The 14,657-nt window shown below is 44.6% G+C and overlaps 1 protein-coding gene across 3 annotated transcripts in view; it reads left to right on the top strand.

The window, feature by feature from the left end:
* Positions 1-14,657, top strand: part of fgd5a (FYVE, RhoGEF and PH domain containing 5a) — a 54,273-nt gene that overhangs the window by 21,175 nt on the left and 18,441 nt on the right. For all 3 annotated transcript variants that reach the window (XM_084062537.1, XM_084062536.1, XM_084062538.1), the window contains exons 5-8: positions 77-107; positions 5,033-5,184; positions 6,167-6,323; positions 14,562-14,652. In XM_084062537.1, coding sequence (XP_083918663.1) covers positions 77-107; positions 5,033-5,184; positions 6,167-6,323; positions 14,562-14,652 — 431 coding nt within the window. The remainder of the gene's footprint in view (positions 1-76; positions 108-5,032; positions 5,185-6,166; positions 6,324-14,561; positions 14,653-14,657) is intronic.

Genomic DNA, 14,657 nt, shown 5'->3' with positions numbered 1-14,657 from the left:
TAAGCCAGGAATTCGTCTTCACATTAATTGTCACATATATATGTTAGTTTCTTTTCTCTTTCTTTTTATTTCGCAGACATGTCAAGGCCCTCAAGCATCTTCAAGAGGTAGGGATGCTTCTCAAGATTCAATCCAACTTGCATAAACTTGCATAAACTACTGAACTAACTCAATTCTGGAAAAGCCCCCTTTTCCATGGCAATCGTTTGGCTCAGGCAAATCCATTGATGACATCACATCCTGTGTGTCTCTGTGTCCCCCCCCCCCAGCGTAAGGCTGTGTCCAGGTTTATCAGTGTTGTTGCAGCGCGGGCCACTTCCTGGTCTTGACAAGGTTGACTCAGAGGACTTAGAGGTAGTCGCTCGTAGGGTGACGCAGGTTGTAATGCGGCAGGCAGGCTGGCAGGCAGGGTACTCGCGTCGATGCTGTCCTTTAGGCGCACTGCCACATGCAACCACCGCCGCCTGTCTGTGTACCTGGCGCCCTAAGGTCAACAATGGACCTGTCGGGGCCTTTTTTTTTTAAAGTTGACCATGTTGCCGGTGCCGTTTATGCCCCGCCCCCAAGCTGTTCAAGAACAAACAGGAGGGGTTTCCTACAGAGATGATGTGTAGGGAGGTTGCCACAGTTCACAGTAAAATTGTTGTTGTTAATTTAACTCAGGGAGTGTACAAATGGAACCAAGTCGATCCTACCCACGTGGTTCCTATTGTACACTCTCTGAGTTAATTGAAAACTCAGGACTGTACGGTGTAGGCCTAAAGCAGTAAGCAGGGCAGAGGAGCTAGAGGTGAGCTATAGTTAGGCTGCAGAGGTCAGCCATGCATCACCTCCAGGTGTTGTCATCTATTTCCGTCACACCTCGTTTACGGGCCTGTCACAAACATGTCCCCGCGTCCCCAGACCACATCCTCACAGAGTCACCGGGATGGATGTTTACCAGATGGACCACTTTAAAATGACCTTTGCTTCAGGCTTCAAACCTACACTTGAGAAATGTATGATTTCGTTTTGATATCGGTGGAAAGGTGTGTGGTTGAGGATAGATATCGAGGAAACCTTTTACAAGAGTGTTTGCTATTAATCTAATAACATTTGTGTCATATATAGGATTGAGTGCGTGTGCACACGTGTGTGTGTGTGTGTGTGTGTGTGTGTGTGTGTGTGTGTGTGTGTGTGTGTGTGTGTGTGTGTGTGTGTGTGTGTGTGTGTGTGTGCGTGTGTGAGTGTGCGTGTGTGCGTGATTACTTGGCCAGTACAAATCTGACAGGTGGAATCGAGGGGAGCCCATCAGTCAGCTTGAACCATATACCCTTGAACAAGGTCATAACCTGAATTACTTATATGTCCCCCTTACCATGATTTATAATGGGCTCATTTGAATACTAAAGCAGCAGCTTCATGTAATTTGATTCCATTAAATAGCTGAGCCATGCAAATATTAATATAATCTAAACATCACTCCCCTCTAATGAGCGTACATCTGCAATCACACCATTATGCTGAGTAAATACAGATACTACTAATTAGTATCTGTATGCAGACATAAAGACAGATACATATTAAGTAACTTATCAATATCACCTCATTTGCACTGGCAGTTTTCTGCTGTGGCTTAAGCTGTTTTTGATTTGTTTTACTTTCCGTATGCCGTACAAAATATTTTTTTCCATAAATTCTCAGCATGCGTCTGGTGAAAGGAAATAGTCTTGGTTATTTGTGTTTTTCAATATTGCTATCATACCAGCTCCATGGATCTTTTTGCCATTGTTCAAGGGTGACATTCAATGTGTTTTTTTCACTCCGCTGCATAATGCATATAGCGTGATACCGAGTTGTTATTATTTTCAAAGGTGGAAGTGATCTCTTGATATATTGGCCACTATTTCAAATAGACTGCAATCGTAACAGCGTGAGATCAGGTCTAAAATGAGTCTTTTTGACAGACACGGTGTCAGCACTCCATGACCGCATGACTTGATCTGCCCGCACGCACACACACATACGCACATGCATACACACACTCATATGCACACGCACACATATTGCAAAAGGACCAAAACCACCATCGCTGAGAGTCAGGAGAAAAACACAGTCTATTGTTCCATTGTTTGTGATAAGGAATAATATCAAAATAGAGAATTTCCAAACCCACGTCCCCACGTCATGGGAAATGAGGCATGACTGTATATGCCCCTCTTCAGGTGAACTTTCACTATAAGAGCTACATCGACATTGTGAAACCAAAACTATTTTTTGTGGTACCTGTTCTTTATACGTAGTGACCTCTAAATAGATGGTGACCAAGCGTGACATGTCTGCTCCGCCATCTGTTTAATGTTGTCTCTTGACCTACTTTACCTGACAGAATTCATGGATCAGGCTGTGTGTGGATGGCAGACACACTGGGTAGAGCTCATCCCATCCACAGGATATCCACAAATACCAGATAGAACGACTGCTGCGTGGGTGTGTGTACTGTACAAATACCCAGTGGTGGAAAGTAACTGTACAAGTACTGTACTTAAGTACAATTTTGAGGTATTTTTACTTTACTGGAATATTTCCAATTTTAAATACCTATACTTTTACTTTTACAATTATTGGACAACTTTAGTTACTAGTTACTTTGTAGATTTAAAATATCATTACAAAACCTACATTAACCACTTCAGCCCTATATACGGTAGACTTCGACTATTTGAAAATAGCCGTTGTGAGCTTGTAGATCTGCTATTTTCAAATGATTTTATACATTTTGAAAACATGTAATGGAAGATTTCTGCATAATGAGTACTTTCTACTTTTGGTACTTTAAGCACATTCTGATGCCAATACTTCTGTACTTTTACTCAAGTAAATTCTGAATACCAGACTCTTACTTGTAACAAAGTATTTCTACATTGCAGTATTGATACTTTTACTTAAGTAAAAAATATGAGTACCAAGACAAAAAAAATAAGAAAGACATGCCATCTCCATTTTACTTCCCGTATCTGCGTGAAGAAGGTGGCCGCCTTTTCAGGAGATGGAAGCAGGTTGGAGTCTATTATTAACAACGGAAGAGTGAACATGAAGTAAATATTGGACCCAATTGTCACAAGCCACACAATCTTCCCAATATTTTCATACTAAAATGGCTTTTTTCAGAGAGACAAATCAGGAGAAAATCTACTTTATTATCAACCTTTCTCTGTCCCAGCAACACACTCTTGCGGGATCTAGCACCAGTAAACATAGGACGTTTGCGAGATCAGACGATGCCCACTTAGGACCATTTGTAGGATTTGTGTACCATTTCGCCTTTAGTGGCTCCAATTGGGATGGTCTATCTTTCTTATGTGGAATCCAGGGACCCCAAGGGGTCCTTTCAGGAGGTTCAAGGCGGTTTATACTTTTGCTATTCAAAAATAGCTAACAGGATTTTGTAGATCTGCTATTCTTGAAAAATGTTGAAGATTTTTAGCACAATTTTTTTCCCGATGGAGGTCTGCGGCCACATAAATATCAACGCTCGCACGACGCACACATACACACACACACACACACACATGTGAGTGTTCTCTTGAAAACACACACCCACCCCCACACACACACACACACACACACACACACACACACACACACACACACACACACACACACACACACACACACACACACTCACTCACTCACTCACTCACTCACTCACTCACTCACTCACTCACTCACTCACTCACTCACTCACTCACTCACTCACTCACATGTGTGTGTACCTGTGTGAGCGTTGTGTTGTTTTCTACATGTGTGCGTCGCATCTCCCTGGAGACGTAGACAAACACCCGGCAGCCCCTAAGCCAACAGCCCTGATCCAGGCCAGAAGTGACGAATGCTAAACTGAGGCGCGATCGATCGTGCATGATGAACGGCCGGCTCCCAAGCGCCGCCGTGTCACCGCATTATCTCACCGCCGACCGGGACGTCTGTATTCGCTTTATTATGTTTCTTTCCTCTCAAATGGAATGGATGGGCTCTAGCACCCACCCCACCCCCACCCCCATACATTATGGCTTTACAGTGCATTATATGTCATGTTAGGTAGCCAGACAGCTCTAGCCGCAGACACAATTGATATTTGTTAAGGCTTTTTGACACCTCCTAACGATTGGCACAGTTTCATCTGCCGCCCCCCCCCCCCCCCCCCCTCTCAAGCTGAGCAGATAAATAACCTCTCTTGAGGACATTCAATCTTAGGTAGTTTTTTTTAGCCCTTATGTGTCACTGACACTCAGCCATTAAAAGGCTTGTTCAACATGACAGTAGAGCATAGCGTTTTTTATGCTCTGCTTCTCTACGATTTCAATGTTCTTGAACGTTTCAGTGCGATTGAGGTCTATGTCTATAGTAATGTATATGGAGATCTTGTGTCATTCGGTACCACGGTTATTGTGCAGCAGCACCTGGCGTGTCTATGCTTTGGGGGAAAAGTGTCACCCTTGGTGGATGTGAAGCAAGACTTTTCAACTTTAAAAAAAAAAAGGCAACGTGAAACGAAAGAAAGTGTGCGTCACCCTTTTGTCGTACGACAAAGAGCTCGGTCGTGCGACGAGGCATAAATTATCCTTAAATCATGCGCAGGCAGGACGTCCCTTTTCCTGAAAGCCTGGACAGAGCCCAGAGCCCAGAGCCCAGAGCCCAGAGCCCAGAGCCGGGCCCGCATGCACATGCAGCCACTGAGGTGACGGTGGATTTGGAATGAAGGGCGGCAGGAAGGATGTTTAGGAGGATCTGACCTTCCTTCCTTCCCTTTTTTCTCTCCCTTTTCATTCCTTGTTTCTCCCATCACCTCCCCCCTCGTCCCCTTCCCCACATTCGCTGCCTCCCTCCCTTTCCCCTTCCTCACTCTCACATAACCTTTTTTCCTCCATTCCTTTCTCTCTGTCCCCACACTCTCTCTCTCTCTCTCTCTTTCTCTTTCTCCTACTCTATTTTATCCCCGGTCTCTCCCTCTCTCTCTCTCCCTTGCCTCTATTTCCCCTCATGCCTTGTGCAGGACTTCAGGTCAGCCGTGGGGGAGGCGGTGGGAGAGGAGGGGGAGGCCGTGTTGGAGGAGCAGAGGTTGGAGGAGATTCTTGGCGTGCTCCCCCAGGTCTATACGCTGCACAGCAACATGCTCATCGAGCTGGAGGCTCGCATCAAACAATGGTAAGAGACGTGTGCACGCACGCACGCACGCACGCACGCACGCACGCACGCACGCACGCACGCACGCACGCACGCACGCACGCACGCACGCACGCACGCACGCACGCACGCACGCACGCACGCACGCACGCACGCACACACACACACACACACACACACACACACACACACACACACACACACACACACACACACACAGAATATTCCTGTGACCTGTTCTCAAACAAGCCAACCTACATACATATGTATACAATATGTTCTTTTGCCACTATAAAAATCACAGACAGAAATACAGTAAAATACTACAGAACAAAAACACAAATGTCCCTCTGTCATTAATTATCCCAATCCCGTCACTGTCGGGTGGAAACCTTTTTTATGTCCAAAACTGTTACTTTTCAGGAAATGAAACAAAAAAAAGAACCTGTGTTCCAATGGATCCAATGCAGTTATTATTTAGTCAATACTTTTCATTGGTTCAATATTTATAAAACTCACAGACATGCTTAACCGCTTTAACTTTCACTTAATTTGTTTTAATAATGCATGATGTGACACTGTAGTATGATGAAGTAGGGCATTAATTTACGGGGGTAATTGGGGGACACAAGTTGAAATATGGAGATACAAGGTTTCTACAAGACGATGGTAGTCTGTATTCAGTTTGTTGCTGTCGAGCTGAAACCTCTTATCTCCATATTTTAACTTTTTGTGTTTTTTCGTAAATGAATGCCCTACTTGATCATACTACAACAGCGTCACACAAAACCATCAAAAGTAGCAGATCTTCAAGCTCAAGCGATGCGTTTTGAGCTTGTAGATCTGCCACTTTTGCTATTTTTGAATTTGAATCCTGAAACAGTTTTGGACATGTGAGGTTTCCACCCGACAGAGACGACACATTACATGGCCTTTCCCAAACTCCCAAGAAATCACTCTTATCACTGTTAAAGCCCATGACCTCGTTCCCACCCTGATGTAGGGAGGAGAGCCAGAGGGTGGTGGATGTGATCCTGTCGCGCCGGGACGACTTTGGCGTGTTCGACACCTACCTCTCTGAGTACGACCGCAGCATGTCTCTACTGGAGGAGAGCGTCAGGAGCAACGCCGCCTTCGCGGACATCGTCAAGAAGTTTGAGGTAAAACACTTGGATGTAATAGACTACTGTTTTTTTTGTCTCTGTCTAATAGAAAGAAATTGGGCCTCTTCCTTACTTCCTTCACAGGTGTTACCAATGATACTAATGAAGGCTCTATTCCATTCTGGTCAAACACAGTCAGGGTGCTGATATTGTGCTTGTTGGCTCACTGGAAACACTCAAAGTGGGTTCCAGGGACCCTCATGGTTCCTTGAGGGGGTTCCAAATGCCCACTTACGGGCGTGTGACTCTGAGAGTGTACAAATGGGACCAAATGGACCCGTAAGGATCCATTTGGTTCCATTTGTACACTCTCAGATCCTTGACATTAAAATGTTTCAGGCTCGGTTCGACCAGCAGCAACAGCTCATTATTTCATTTGGTTGCCTGTCTTTATTTGTAAATAAATTGCGCTGCTTATTTGATTACTTCAGCGTTGCATCTCTCTCTTTGTGTGTGTGTGTGTGTGTGTGTGTGTGTGTGTGTGTGTGTGTGTGTGACTTGCAAAGTGATTCCTCCTCCCCATGTGTCTCTGTTCCGCCAGCCAGTACTAGCGCAGGGTGTGTGTGTGTGTGTGTGTATCTTGCTTCGAACTCACCAGTCGTGCGGGATGTCGGTTCCATGCATTTCAATGACAATGCGTGCGCACAAACTTTTTTTTATGCCCACAGCGGAACAAAATCTTCATGTGCGCGGCCAGTGACTGTGTGTGTGCGTGTCTCACAGAGGCACAGAGAGAGAGAGAGAGAGTGAGACACACACACACAGTTGACTGCTCCTCCCCCCATGTCGTCGTTCCTAATGCATGTGTGTGTGTGTGTGTGTGTGTGTGTGTGTGTGTGTGTGTGTGTGTGTGTGTGTGTGTGTGTGTGTGTGTGTGTGTGTGTGTGTGTGTGTGTGTGTGTGTGTGTGTGTGTGTGTGTGTGTGTGTGCTGCAACAATCACTAGCTGTGTCTGTATTCTACCAAATATGCCTGTCAGTCAGTATTACCTATCTAACTCAATATTACATACACATGTGCAAAACATTACTTCACGTTGCCCCCCCCCCCCCTCTCACAGCATTGTCTCTGCTGATATAGATTCACTTGAGGCCTCTTATGATCATTTTTTGTATTGTTGGCCAGTATTTTTCATTGCCTTTGAATTGCTTGTCCCCCTAATGCAACATAAAATTGCTCCTAATTACTGCTGCTGACTACTTCACTGTTAATGTACTACATACTGTCATATACTCTATGTCAGTTAATTTGACTACTAAGCCTTTCTTATATTTGTATATATGTTGCTATAAACATTTCTCTTTTTACCACCGCCTCTATGCTGCTACTTGCTGCAGATTGCTGCCAAATGCACGTTTACTGTTCTCTATTACAACATGACAATAAACCATGTAATCTCAAAATAAATGCTATCTCATTTCCATCAGCATCTACCCTGCTTCTGCATATATACCACATTCTCATAACAACATCATCATTGCTCACTACATGTACACAATTACTATATTGTTGCACCAATAACACAACACTGTGCTAACCACACAGAAAATATGCACAGGCTTGAGGGCGCTTTTTTCTAGTATAATTGGTAAGACCTGTGAAGGAAGTAAGGAAGGGGCCCAATGTCTTGCCAATATGGCTGCTGTGCATAGAGCCTATTGTTTTTTTGATACTTTCTGGCACTGGACCACAGAATGTGTTTCCCACATTGTCATTCCTTGTCATGTTGTCATGATGATCGATGTGAAGTGTTAGTAATGTCATGGTTATGGGTGTGTGGGGGGCGATGTCAAATCATGCTCTTTGTGAAAAGTATCCAGGGGGAGTATGGGAATAAGTTGTATTATTGTCCTGCTGTATTTGAGCTTGTAGCTTGGCTTTCAAACAAAATGCAAAACGTGAACTCCAACTTGTGAAAGTTGAAAATGGGATGGTCACATTGACACACTGTGATTGGTCAGGTTGGCTGTGGTTGGCTGCCCTTGATTATCAAAATATCAGGTTATACAGTAACTAAACGAAAGTTTCATTAATGTAGTTAGTTGGAGTGCTGTTATTCTGACTCTACGAGCACAAAACATGGACGCTTTTAAAGTCGAACATGGCTTCCAATATTATCAGTTATTCATGTATGCAGACACATCAAATGCACATTCCTTTTTTTAAATTGTTATTTAAAAAACATTTTAAAATAGTGAAAATACATAACCTGACGCTACCAGATCCAAACAGCTTGCTCCACAATACCGCCACCTCTGGCAGGGTCAGGTTAGAAAATACAAGCTCTCAATGCGTCGCGACCGGCTATTTTCACTACTTTTGCTTGACACTCTTTTATGACAAAGTAGAGCATTAAATGACGATTTTTTTTTTTTTAAGTTGACATTTTGAGATAAAAGGTTTCTGCCTGACAGCGACGATTTGTTTGTGAAATGTACAGGTCACACACATCTTTTGACATTGGCACATTTGTGTAACATGACTTAAGTTTCCAAGTCATCTTACAACCTCCCATGATTTACAACTCAAATACAACTTATCGTCTCCGTCGGGTGGAAACCTCATATGTCCAAAGCTGTTACTTTTCAGGATTAAAATTCAAAAGTAGCAAAAATAATCTACAAGCTCAAAACGCGTCGCTTCCCGCCGCATTTCGAGCTTGTGGATAGTAGTAGTAGGGCATTTATTACGAAAAAAAACACAAAACGTAAAAATATGGAGATAAGAGCTTTCTGCCCGACAGCGTCATATTAACAGTATTTTATTCCCACAGGATAGTAGTCTGTAGTCTCATGTTCTCCTCAGTTGTTTGCAGAGTCAAACTGTAGCATTGCAGTTCTGCCAGGGCAGAGGCGTTCCACTCAATCTTCTCTCAGTAGCTCTCAGTTTAGGTTTTGTCACCCAAGCCTCCATGGTGAGATAATGGCCTTTTCTAAACCTCCTCTATCCTCGGTACTCTCCATGGGACTGACCTTTCTACCGTCATACACTCATCTTTCACACCAGCCAAACACCAAACCCTCATTGCCTCTCCAACACACATCTCTTTATCCTCACTCCTCCCCCGCGTAGGATTCTGGTGGATTGGCTCGTAATCTGGATTGTCTTTTCCAAATATGATCACAGTGGTTCACGTTCCCTGTGTCTGCTCCTCTTATAAAGCACTGCTGTCTGTAGTTTACATTTAATGGGAACCCTGTCTGATGAAAAGTTGCTAATGCTAAGGATATTGACCATTATTACAGTAAGCAAAGAACATTATGTACACAGATACAGCAATAGATTTCTTATTTTCATGCAGCCTTTTGCTAGACTATTAAATTGATCCGTTGTTCATGTAGCTGAAATTTCTCTATAGCAGGACACAAGTCACCTTGAGGAGGAAAATATTTTCCTTTCATCCAGTCTTTCTTTGTTGACGAATCTATGCAGAGCCAGTACTTCATCCACTGCACGAATCACTCTCTAATGCTGGTTATAGATGGGGTGTTTTTGTCTATAAATTGATGTAGGGTTTTATTTAGTAACTCCTTCCCCAAATTCACCAGTTAACAGTCCCGCGCATTGATCTACAGTGACTGGCTGACACTATGATTCTAGGCATCTCTCTATTGATTACAAAAGTGAGCCGACAAGAGACCAACTGTCCCTCCTCATGAATATTCAGTAGCAGCTGCCCCTCACCAGAAATAGTCCGGCCCTGCAGGGCTCCTACAGCCAATGTATAGTGGAGAGAAACCACATGTTCAATGTACAGTACATTGATATGATGTGTTAGACTTCTATGATCATATTCCAATAAGCCCTGATTATTGTTAAACTTCTCTGATCGTATTCAACCAAACCCTGATTAGTCTGCATTTTAGTTTTTTGTTATTGCTGCAACCGGTTTGTAACATGTGAGAGGATGCAATAGCTATTGCATAAGCTTGAGCTAAATTAAAAAAGATGATTAACCAGTAAACATTGGATTTGATCCATCGATCTGTTTTTACTTTATGAATGTGACATTCTTTCTCTTTTTTCATCGTGAAGCTGTAATAAATTAGCAATAAATGGTATGCATTCCTGAACCAGAGATACTTGTGTGTTCCCTTCCAAAGCAGCTGTCCATATGAATGCAAATAGAAACACGTTTGTTTTCTCTATCGTGTTTTTCTTTATTCCATTTAAAGAGGACAGAGTGTGGTTCATGTTAAGAGAAATGCAGCGCACGTGAAAACTATTTTTTTTTAATTTCATGTGCACCAGAAATGTCCTCCAACATATCCTGAGTGCTCACCTACTCTATATTGAATCTAAAGGATCCCATACCGCAAATATACACCAGCAAGAACTCCCCCAACGCAGACCCCCCCCCCCCCCCACCTCAGTTCCCCTAGCGCATGTGAGGTTGAATGTGCATGATGGATGCAGTGGCGTATCGCATCGCTCGCTCTGGACCTCCAGGGTATGTGTGACCCCGCTGTAATGAGGGACAAGGAGGACTGAGGGAGTAGAGCCGAGGTCTACACAGGTCGTCCACTACCCCCTGCCCACCGCTAAGAGGCACGCGGGTCGTTTATCTACTGGCCGCCGGCACGTCCCGAGTTTTTCACCAACCAACCACGGCCTCTCAGCTCACCAGATGTTGGATTTTGGGTTTGTTTGTGTTGAACGTCGAAGGTTTCAGTCACGTTTTGAATGTTACGCAGCGTCATTTGATCCTCATTCTTTCAGCGTGGCATCCCTATTCTGGGCAAATTTTACACAAAACATGTTTTTAATAAAAACTCAATATTACAATTTGTCACATTGTTGTGAGCCTGTGGATCAGCTATTTTCGTCGCACAACAAAATATATAACATATAATAATGACATGGCTTTTCAGTCGGTGACCTTGCGTTTGATATCCCCCCCAACTCACACACACACACACACACACACACACACACACACACACACACACACACACACACACACACACACACACACACACACACACACACACACCTCTCTCTCTCTCTCTGAGTGCTATAAGCTGGGGTCCAGCGGTGTAGCTGCGAGTAATTTCATTGTGGATGTGGTGATGACAGTGATGAAGTAGCTTTGGACCCTGATCAGATCACTGCTGGACCCTTACAGGATTAAAGAGCCCCCTCTCCACAGCCAATGGCTTGTTTACTGGACCAGCTACAAAGCCAATACGCTCTGCCGTGCAGGAGTGTGTGCGTGCGTGCGTGCGTGCGTGCGTGTGTGCGTGCGTGCTTACGTGCGTGTATACCTGGTTGCATGGATTGGGAATTGAGTGTTTGTGTGTGTGTGTGTGTGTGTGTGTGTGTGTGTGTGTGTGTGTGTGTGTGTGCGTGCGTGCGTGCGTGCGTGCGTGCGTGCGTGCGTGCGTGCGTGCGTGCGTGCGTGCGTGCGTGCGTGCGTGTGTTTCATCTGTCAGCATGCATGTGTTTGGTTTCTATATTATTTTAACCACTTTAACTCTGACATACCTATTTTGGGCATGTCATTACAGACGAAAATCTTCAATTAATTACAAATTTAATAGAGCTTAAGTGATTAATATTTTTTGCCTGTTCGCTTGTGCATCTATAGGCACAAATGCAGGTCTTGTGGAACCACTCGTGCAACTAGGATTTATATATTCATATCATGCATATGGTTCCACGTTGTTGCCGGTATAACTCCGTCATGTTTACTGTGTGCAGAGAAACCCAGCAGATGGGGGGTTGCATGGGCTGTGCAGCAGGTGGACAGAGAGAGAGGGAGAGAGAGAGACAAATAGATAGAGAGCGAGAGAGAGAGAGCGATGGAGTGAATTCCTAGTAAAGGCATCTGGGCAATGAGGCAGACAGAAGCTAATTAGAGAGGCGGCGTCCTTTACATCTCCCCAATTAGATCAGTTGCGCGTGCAGGCGGCGAATCAGTTGGCCGTGACAGAGACAGAGAAGTGTGATGTGTGTGTGTGTGTGTGTATTTGCCTTTGTGCGTTTATCTCCTCTCGTACAAGGCATCATCCTGTCTCCTTTCTCCTCCCTTTTTGGCTCGCTGGCTCACCCAAACAAAAAACCCTCACTAATTACCATCTTCTGGGCTGCCGAACGGCGCCACTTCCTCTGAACACGTGTCAATTGGATGACAGTTTACAAGTGACACTCGCGGAGGAGTGGGGACGCTCAGACGGCGTCTTAACGATGAGAACTTGTTACCGTACTCGGCGAGGAAGAGAGAGAGAGTGAGAGAGTGAGAAACAGCAGGTGAGAATTAGGCGAGAATTTATGCTTAGTCTTAACGACTGTGTTGCTCAACGAAGAAGAACTGATTTTCGACTGCAAAACGTGAGCAACACATATATCAGTTGAAAGTTCAGTTCATTTTCATCTATGAAGTATAAATTAGCAATATAATCAGAGACAAAGAGAAATAACAAAGACAAGACAGACTGGGATGTATAGAGCAGCACTCAAACATCTTCACGTCAAAGACTGATGTGTATTTGGCCCCCTTTAAATAATTTTGTGCCAGGGACCCCGATATGACAAATTTAGTAAAGATCAAATAGCTGATCTATAAGCTCACAACGCGCCGCAAATGCGTTGTGAGCTTGTAGATCAGCCATTTTTGAACAGCCAAAAAAACTGTTTAAACTGCTTCTGATTTTGCTGGATCCCCAGGCATCCTTGAGGGGGTTCCAGGGGGTCCCCGGTCCCCACTTTGAGAACCAGGGATATAGAGAAAGAGAGAGAGAAAGAGAGAAAAGGGAAAGAAATGAGCGAGGCTTCAAAGACATGGAGAGAGAAACCCAGCGTATCCACGTGATGCTGTGGAAAGCCCCCCTGCAAGGACCATAAACGGTAGACAGTAAGACAGACAGGTAGACAGACAGACATAAAAGAGAGAGTGAGTATGCAAGGTTTCACAGAGGCTGGCTTATTAAAAGAGATGACTGCGAGTCTGGCTGCAACTCTCTGCTTTTTGTTTTAAACTCCTCTCCTCTCGCCCAGCCTCCCATAATGAAGACAAAGAACGCTGTGTTTAACTGCACCTCCCCACCCTCTGCTCCTCACAGCAAACACTGTTATCTCGCCAGCCGAGGAGTGCGTGTGTGTGTGTGTGTGTGTGTGTGTGTGTGTGTGTGTGTGTGTGTGTGTGTGTGTGTGTGTGTGTGTGTGTGTGTGTGTGTGTGTGTGTGTGTGTGTGTGTGTGTGTGTGTTTAACTGAGATGAAGATGCTGTTTCCTGCAGGGTGCAATCTCTGCCTCTCTAATGAAGGATAAGACTTCATTAGATTAGACATTAGAGGCATTTCTTTGCGTGCATGTGCGTGCATGTGTGTGCGTGTGCGTGTCTGTACGTGTGCACACATGCATGTGTACATGCGTGCACACGTGTTTGAGTATGTGTGTGCGACGTGTGTGTGCATGCGTACCTGGTCCTCTGTGGGTCCCCTACCGCTCAGGGCATAAATAGCTGTCAGAGACAATTAGATCCTGATTCATTGTCTAGATCTCTCTTTCATTGTGTCATTCTCTGTCCCCTTTCACCTGGAAAATGACTGCCTGGAGAAGAAGAATGGGGACGGCTGAGGTTTTTGTGTGTGCTGGGGAGACGTATGGGGGTTTAGCTGCCTCTGCCAAGGTTGTCTTAACATTGCTTTTGTCACCTCATGACCTTGAATCACAACACTGAAGTAGAGGTCACCGTACAGAGAGGCTGTGTGTGTGTGTGTGTGTGTGTGTGTGTGTGTGTGTGTGTGTGTGTGTGTGTGTGTGTGTGTGTGTGTGTGTGTGTGTGTGTGTGTGTGTGTGTGTGTGTGTGTGTGTGTGTGTGTGTGTGTGTGTGTGAGCAGGTGCGTCTGACGTTTGTCTGTTCGTGTGTGTCTGAGTGTATTATTATTCGCATAGTTTTTCTGTGATTGTGCCTATTTTATACTAAGTTTCAAATATGTGTGTGTGTGTGTGTGTGTGTGTGTGTGTGTGTGTGTGTGTGTGTGTGTGTGTGTGTGTGTGTGTGTGTGTGTGTGTGTGTGTGTGTGTGTGTGTGTGTGAGCAGGTGCGTCTGACGTTTGTCTGTTCGTGTGTGTCTGAGTGTATTATTATTCGCATAGTTTTTCTGTGATTGTGCCTATTTTATACTAAGTTTCAAATATGTGTGTGTGTGTGTGTGTGTGTGTGTGTGTGTGTGTGTGTGTGTGTGTGTGTGTGTGTGTGTGTGTGTGTGTGTGTCTGTGTGTGTGTGTGTGTAGACACAGGGCCCTGAGGGAACTGAGGTGCCACTGAAACACCAACTACTGCAGGTGATAGTGAGGGTGCTCCAATACCGTATGCTGCTGACAGGTAAC

This window comes from Gymnoscopelus microlampas, assembly GCF_963454915.1.
Source record: "Gymnoscopelus microlampas genome assembly, chromosome: 7".
NCBI classification, from domain to species: Eukaryota; Metazoa; Chordata; class Actinopteri; order Myctophiformes; family Myctophidae; genus Gymnoscopelus; species Gymnoscopelus microlampas.
This window is presented reverse-complemented; position numbering and strand designations above follow the sequence as displayed.